This window comes from Onychostoma macrolepis, chromosome 02 (genome assembly GCF_012432095.1).
Source record: "Onychostoma macrolepis isolate SWU-2019 chromosome 02, ASM1243209v1, whole genome shotgun sequence".
Classification (NCBI taxonomy): Eukaryota; Metazoa; Chordata; class Actinopteri; order Cypriniformes; family Cyprinidae; genus Onychostoma; species Onychostoma macrolepis.
This window is the reverse complement of record NC_081156.1, coordinates 6,505,944-6,514,375: the sequence shown is the minus strand read 5'-3', so window position 1 is coordinate 6,514,375 and position 8,432 is coordinate 6,505,944. Positions and strand designations below refer to the sequence as shown.

Sequence of the window (8,432 nt, the reverse complement as noted above, 5' to 3'; positions counted from 1 at the left end):
TGTAACAGTGAATAAACACAGTTTATACTTCACAGTGGTACTTGAGGCTGTTCGATTCAGCTGCCCCAGATATGCCTGAGCTGTACATTCGAGTCTTAAATACTTTTTAATACTTAACTTTTATCCACCTATAAATAATCCCTTTACGTAATGTGCTTATATTGTCTGCATTGCGGTTGAAGCTCAACAAATACGATAAAAAAGCATTTTAAGTCATTCATTTTAGATAGGCGCTGTTCGAGGCAGCCCAGTACTGAGAAGTTGCTGGGTCTTAAATAAAACACTGGTAATGAGGAGGCGCGATCATGGCGGACGTGTTGAGTGTTCTTCGCCAGTACAACATCCAGAAAAAGGAGATTGTTGCGAAAGGGGATGAAGTTATTTTCGGAGAATTCTCCTGGCCTAAAAATGTCAAGACTAACTATGTCATTTGGGGGTAAGTGCGCGCGTGTTCCGCTCAGCTCAGCTCTTCGTGTTGTTTTGAGCTGAGCTGAGCTGCTTTAGCTGCTAATGCGCTACTGATGGACTCGTGTGGAGAAACTCGTGTTGTGTTGAACTGTTCTTCTGCAGGATAAAGTGCTCTGTATCTGTAAGTCAGTGTAGATACGGGTATAGACACCGCGAGTTTGTAACTAATAGGTTGGCTGTTGTTTAAAACCCACTGAGCTGTTTGCATAGACAACATTTAGGCTGCACTGATGCTGCGCAACAACTTCTCGTTTGTTACAGTGTTGAATCATTACCATCTGCTCTGTTTGAGTTTAAAACCTTGTCATCAAACACTGACCACTAACTTGATACCACAACGTAGATCTCCAGAGTATGTTTTTGTGCATAATATACTCTTATGTACACTGGAGAAACGTAAATAGTACTCATATGTTAATCATAGAGTATGTAATACTATTACTGTACCATGGAACCACAACAATACTTTTTATTTTTATTTTTTTGCAAGGTGCTACAACTGTTCTGCACACCATGTTTTCTTGTGAACCACCTGATCTCATATTATTTGTGTGTGATATTTAAGGTTTTGTAATACATTTTGATGAAATGTAGCTTTTTAAAAGAGGCCCAAATTATTGGCTTGCAGGTTCAGTTAGTTGTTTGTGTTGCAATTTATTTAGAAAGAACATACAGTAGGGGTTGATTTATTTTTACACTTTATTATTTTTTTTTTTCATCCAACTTTGCGTAATTTGTGATTAAATTCAGAATAAAATTTTGAACAGTGTGTGTATGTTGTTTGTTTTTCTAACATGCAATTTAATGTAATTACAGAACTGGAAAAGAGGGACAGCCTAAAGAGTATTACACTCTCGACTCTATTCTTTTCCTGCTCAACAATGTGCATCTTCCTCACCCGTCCTATGTGCGGAGAGCCGCAGTAAGTACAAAAGCACAGTTTACAGCACGCATTTTAAAGTGTATTACTTATTATTTTCATGATATTTAAGCATATTTAAACCCTCCCTGCTAGTCTGCTGTAATGCAAGTTCTTTTTATATTCAGGTTTTGATTTAAAAGTTAGTTTGCTGTCTATGAACAGGAAATATCCTTATCTTTATGGTTTTCTGTTATAACGTAGCTTGTGTGCACGGGTGGTTGGAAAGTAAAAACCGTAAGTCTGTTTTTGTGATTACAGACAGAGAACATCCCTGTTGTAAGACGACCCGACAGAAAAGACTTGCTGTCTTATCTCAATGGAGAAAGCTGTAAGTGTGATACTGCCGTGTTCAAATTCAATACAAAAACATCATAATTATTTACCTGTTTGTCATTTAATCTAATTTTACAGCATCGTCAACGAGTATCGACAGAAGTGCGCCCATTGAGATTGGTTTACAAAGGCCAACGCAAGGTGTGTGAGCTTTATTTTGATTTGAGTGTGTTCTTACCATTTAAAATAAACATAATAGGACATAATAAGATCTTTATTTTAGGGCATGTCATTTTTTTAATATTTAAAGTAGTCAAAAGTGCCTCTAATCGAATGATCACACGTTACCTAGCAATAAATTGCAATTGTTTTAACAGTTAAAAGGGCGGCAGATGAAGTGTCTTCAGAGGCAAAAAAGCCTCGGGTTGAGGTAAGAGACGTAATATAAATGAATAAATAAAATGCTGAATAGCAACATGCTTGGACACTTCTCATGATTTCTGCATGTGATTCTCAGGATGAAGAGCGTGTGCGTCTGGATAAGGAGCGTCTGGCTGCTCGTCTCGAGGGTCATAAAGAAAGCATTGTGCAGACGGATCAGATCAGGTATGATCTCACTGATCGAACGTTATAACACTGTGTAGCAAAAAGTATGTGCAATAAGTTCATAGAAGACGTGATGCAAGTAGTTCTTTATGACTGACTTTCTTCTGTGGAAGATATTTAGAAGAATGTTAGGAACTGAACAGTTTCGTTCTCCATTGACTTCTATTGTATGGATGAAACAAAGAATAAAGAAAGCCAATGGGGACCAGAACTGTCTGGTTATCCACATTCCTCACAATATCATCTTTTGTGTTCAGCAGAAGAAAATTATGCATAAGGTTTTGTAACAACAGTAAATGATGAAAATATTTAATTTTTGATGGATTACATTTTAATATTGTGTTTCTGATATTTTTGTGTAATTACTGTTATGTTAATCCAATAAAGCTGTGTTGTTTAGTGAATATAATCAATGTTGCCTAACACACAGCTTGTCATGTCTTAACTGTTTAGTTCTCCTAGATATGAGTTTAGCTGATTACTCTTCTGATCTTAGGTCTCTGTCAGAAGCCATGTCTGTGGAAAAGATCGCTGCTATCAAGGCTAAAATCATGGCTAAGAAGCGTTCGACCATCAAGACTGACCTGGACGATGACATCACTCAGAAACAGAGAAGCTTCGTGGATGCTGAAGTGGACGTGACCAGAGACATTGTGAGCCGAGAGAGAGTGTGGCGGACGAGGACGACGATTTTACAGAGCAGCGGCAAGGTAAGAGGAGAGGCTGTCCATTTTATTCATTAACATGACATTAACAACTAACCATACAGTAACCAAGGCTCGAAATTGCCACCATTTTGGTCGCATATGCTCCCATAATTTAATCTGTGCGACCTCAAAATATATTTGGGCGCATTTGTGCGAGTGCATATAATTGTTGTAGTGCGACCTGTTTTCATTTCTCTAAAAATGTTCACAGTTATGTGCCTTCTGTGTGCTGATGCGGTGACCGGTCTGCCGTTTTATCAAACGTTACATAACTTCATCTTTACGTTCTTAAATTTAATGCAAATTTTAGATTGGTTAATATTGGCTGTCAATCACTCAGTCACTGCTTTCCGCTGTCAGGTGACAGGGAGCTATAACCACCGTGGGAAATGCAAAGGGCTGAAGAAGAGAGAAAATGAAAGGAGAAACTGACAGATTTCTTCTGTAAACCACCTAAAGTTACAAATAATGTTGCTGGTGATAGCGATCATGTGGTGAATGTTGACCCAGCAGCCGAAAAGAAGGCGTACAGTTTTCGGAGAGAATGGTTGAAAGACTTCGAGAGGCTCTGCTATGAAAATGCACTGTGCTCTATGCACTGCATTCACTTTAAAGCCGGGGACGGCGTTTGCAGGAACACTAACAGCATTCGCCACCGAATCTACACATTTTAAGCTCAAGAGCTTGGTTAAATACAGAGAGAGTGCCAAACGCAAGAAACGCAGGGACAAGTGTGTGGAAAAATGTTCGGGATCATCAGGTTCAATCGTTAAGGCCTTTAATTGTCAGGATGCTCACGTAAGGGGCTGCGATAATATCGTAATTGTTGTTTTAATGATGTGCAATTTGACATTATCGAGTATATTGCAAAAACCAAACCAAACACCTACAGAGAGTGCACACATGCATGACGTGATGAAGTCTAGTAGATTGGACTAGTGCGAGTGCGCATTTACAGTGCGTTTTCACTGCATGATTGTCTATTAAAATGCATAACAAAATTCAAGATACGGGGGCTTTATATAACTTCATATAGTTAATATCACACGAACAGTGCCGTTTTTTTCCTCCAAAAATCAGCATGATTACAAATGTGATATTGATTTTATGCAACAGTTCAATAAACAAGAAGTGAATATTAAGAGACTTACGTCGTAGATGCCATATTTCCTGTTTTTGCTCCATTTCGGCAAAAAAATTATTCCAAACAAAGCCACGGCACTGTTTTGCGTCTCTGAGCAACATGACATGTTTCGTTGCTGAATGAATCAACCGTTTAAATGATTCGGTTCAATCGCAATGACTCGCTTATTACCAGTGACTTGATGACACCTACTGGAGATTGTAATTTCACGTTTAAAGTATCTCTTAATTTTTTTTTAAAATAATTTCAAATATCAGTATTCAACGTTTTGTTTACAGTATTAAAACATTATATATGCATGTGTAACTGCATGTCCTGCATTAAGCAGGGTGTAAGTGCATCTAAATGCCACTTCAGAAATTCAAAATTCAAAGATGAATTTTGTTGATACTGATTTCATCATTCAACAGCCCAAATGTCTTATTCTAATTGACTGATTAAATGTAAGAATTTGACTCACATGATGATGCACACTTTTAGAAAAAAAATGACTTTTAGAAATGAAAAATTGTGAAAATGACCATAAAAGGTAAAAATCAATTTAAACTTATTGGAAAATATTAATTTCTATCACTGCTGTGAACTGACCCCCACACACAATATGAAGAATATCAAAATCAGCTAGACTACCAGCACAATAACACAAGCAAAATATTGTCAGATATCAGATTAACGAAAGAAATCTGTCAGTGTTTCCTTTCATCTGCTCTCTTCTTCAGCCCTTTGCATTTCCCGCGGTAGTTATAGCTCCCTGTCATCTGACAGCGTTAAGCAGTGACTGGGTGATTGACAGCTAATATATTAACCTATCTGCATTAAAGTTAAGAATGTAAAGATGAAATCTGTTAATATATAATTTGTAGTTATGGTGCTCCATTAATTTTTGGTGGGTGCTCCTAACTTTTTAAAGTTGGGAGCACCAGTGCTACCAAGTAAAAAAGTTAATTTCGAGCCCTGATAACAAAACACCTGAACAGGTGCACAAGCACTCACCTTTCCATACTTACATATTCAATTTACACTTGCATAAATTAAATACTACTACTACTACTGCTACTACTAATAATAAAAAAACAATAACTCAAACTAGATTGTACTCTACATAAATGAAAATAAAGAAATAAAAACAAGTAAATAATAAAACACAGATAAATTGGTCACAGACAGTGTTTACAATGTCAAGTAAAGTCTACATTTAAATTTATGTATGGTTCCCAAAGCTGATCAAAGTCTTTCCGCTTGCCCTTTGCAATATAAGTTAGTCTCTCCATTCCGATAGAGTTCAATATCTCCTTTTTTCCACATTTTCAAGGATGGAGCATCCATACTCTTCCAGCACAGTGCAATAACTCTCCTGGCCTTGAGGAGACTGAAATCTAGGAGTTTAGTCTGCTTCCAAGTAAAATCCAGTGGATATATTCCAAGAATACGGAGTTTAACATTCAAAGGAATTTTGTCATTAAACATGTCCGACATACATTTAATAACCTCTTTCCCAAAGGCAATGATATATTGTACCTTTATCATCTAAACATTTAGAGCTCGCATCGGGGATGTTAACAGACATATGAAGTTTAACAGGAGTTATGTAGGTTCTCATTAACCATTTATTTTTAAGTAATTTAAACCTTGTATTTATTGTTTGTGTTTGTGCTTTTAGACATGCATCATTCCAGTCTGCCTCATCTATATCTTCATGCATATCCGATTTCCAAGCATTTAATTTATCCAATGTTGATTTAGTACTGTATTTGGCCAATAAATTGTAATACATAGAAATATGCCCCTTCCTTCTAAATTTCCAGGAGTTATTTCCTCTAATTTTGATAAAGATGATTTACACCTTATCTGTTCTTTTTTTGATGACATGTCTTTTTTTTAACTATAAATATTAAAAAACTTTGCGTTCCTAATGTCTCTTCGATAATTTACTTTGCAATAATGTATTTCAATGAATAAATCAACATTTAATCAAATTGTGTATCTAGTTAGTGAATTGTTCTAATTTTGCAAAAATTTGCAACTGAATTTGCAACTGATGCACATTGTTGGCAACAAATTTTAAAAATGTTTTAAGTTGTTGGACACATGAGTTAGGCCATTGTTTTCTTTTTTTCCCCCCCTTTTTTTTCATGAACAAGCATTTACATTTGTTTACATTTACAAACTATTTATTGCTTAAGTTAAATAATTTAAACTAATGCAATTAATTTTATAATAAGAATAGTTGCAACAATTGTGAAATCCAGATGTACATTTTAATTGGGCAATAAATAGCTCGAAAAATATAACATATTTTTTAAACTATTTATTGCCTAATTAAAATTACATGCATCTGAATTTCACACTTGTTGCAACTAGTGTCTTGGTGGTTATGAAATATAAAACAGTTGACCTGCAGGTGGTGGTGTTTCACTGTTCAAACAGCTGTTGTCTTGTACGGCTTATTATGTTATGGTTGGATTTTGAATGGTTGGTTAAAAACTTGTAACTTGGTTAAAAGTCATGTTTGTGATGTCTTTTTTCTTTCTTCCCTGCTATACTTTCTTTTAAAATCAATTGTGCACAAAAGAAGGTAAATGTTAGGTGTATTTAAAGAATATGAACTCCTGAACATGATGATCTTTTGATTTTGTAGAATTTCTCCAAAAATATATTTGCCATCCTACAATCAGTGAAGGCGCGGGAGGAAGGTCGGGCCCCTGAACAGAGACAGACCCAGAACCAAACTCAGGCGGTGAGTACATAACAGAGCTGCTTTATTAGTGTGTGAATGTTTCTGCTTTCTGTTTCCTTATCAGCTGTATATTAAAATGATGGGGTTTTTTTTTTTTTGAACAATTGCTTGGACAAATCTTTCAATATTTAACACTTTTTCAGAACTCTTCAAACAGCTCCTAACGAAGTTTCATCTTTGCACAGCAGTTAATTTTACATTTCAAATTTGCCTTAAACCAACAAAACACTTTATACATGTCTCAAATCAAGCCATTCTTCCAAAACACTAGCAAAGTTTTTCAACCAATAAACACTTTCACTCATAAAACAATGACCTAAAAAGGTAGCATTTTACAATGTTTTCTTCTGTAAAATTTCATTACAAAACAAGAATGACGTACTCTACTGATTAGAATTCACTGCAGTATATGCTACATTGTCCACGTTTACATTAGTCACATTATTCCTAATTTGTATAGATAAAATCGTTTTTTGTACGGTGTGGATCCTATAATTTTCACTTGGGAGCAAAACATCAGCCTTTAAACTTGAAAGGAAAAAAAGATTGGAAATTTATAGTTATAATTATCAATATCAAAAATTGAGAATTGTTTTTGGCCATATTGCCCAACTCTAGTTTAACGGTTTAGAAAAGAGTACATAAACATGCAAATTTGCCTGTGGTTATGTAAAGTTTGGCTGTGTTTGTGTCTGACTGAGAGGAATGTTCCGTGTTCAGAAAGGAAGTTAAGTATACTATGGAACCACTAAGGTGAATAAATGGCCTACAAGATGGGAAGATTAAAAAAAATAATAATAAAATACTTTCTCTCACAATTATATCGTTGGGTAATACTGTATATAAATTGCGGGCATCAGGGAGCCGCTACTAATATGCAGGACACTGAAACCGCTTTCGAATGAGTGTTCTCATTTTACTTTCACTTTCGAGATTCGCGATCACACAGACTTTATACTACGGAGCAGCAGTACCATACATTTGACACGATTAGATGTTTGTCAGTGGTGATCAGTAGCTGCAAATCATTTGCCATTGTCCTATCAGTCATCTCTCCTTACTCTGTGTATGTGGTAAGTGAACTTTCATGTGCTGTAATGTAACAGGCTGCTAGCAGGCAGCTAACCATGTCCCTTTAGTGGCTCCGTAGAACATGTTGTTTGTTTTCCGTGCGTTTCTGCACACGGATTCACACTTTGGGCACACCCCTAACACCCCTCGTTGTCATCGTCCATCAAGATGTTTCACTGTAGACATCGTCCAATGCCTATTTGATAGACATCGCCCAACCCTAAAATGATCCACAGTTTAACCCACATAGACTGCTGTTGTGCTCACTGTGTGAAGAGTTTTGAAAAAGTGAAAAATTGTGGTTGTAGCAATTGTTAAAAAAAAAAAAAACTCTAATGACAGTAGAATGTGAGCTGCATGAAGGCCACGTGCAAAATCTCAAGATTGTTTTATAAAGCATATGTATGATATTACAAAATGCATCCAATATTGCCAAGTTTAATAACTGTCGCCACTTTTCCAAAATATTTTCTTATGCATTTATGAATTCAGAAATTAATTTTA

The 8,432-nt window shown here is 35.9% G+C and overlaps 1 protein-coding gene across 1 annotated transcript in view; it reads left to right on the top strand.

Annotated features, from left to right (window-relative positions):
• The first annotated feature begins 276 nt into the window (after nt 1–276).
• The window catches only part of cdc73 (cell division cycle 73, Paf1/RNA polymerase II complex component, homolog (S. cerevisiae)), a 45,190-nt gene continuing 37,034 nt past the window's right edge, over nt 277–8,432 (top strand). The window contains exons 1-8 of the mRNA XM_058746812.1: nt 277–436; nt 1,285–1,390; nt 1,649–1,718; nt 1,802–1,864; nt 2,041–2,093; nt 2,181–2,269; nt 2,766–2,979; nt 6,759–6,857. Of these exons, the coding sequence (XP_058602795.1) occupies nt 306–436; nt 1,285–1,390; nt 1,649–1,718; nt 1,802–1,864; nt 2,041–2,093; nt 2,181–2,269; nt 2,766–2,979; nt 6,759–6,857 (825 nt within the window). The 5' untranslated portion in view covers nt 277–305. The remainder of the gene's footprint in view (nt 437–1,284; nt 1,391–1,648; nt 1,719–1,801; nt 1,865–2,040; nt 2,094–2,180; nt 2,270–2,765; nt 2,980–6,758; nt 6,858–8,432) is intronic.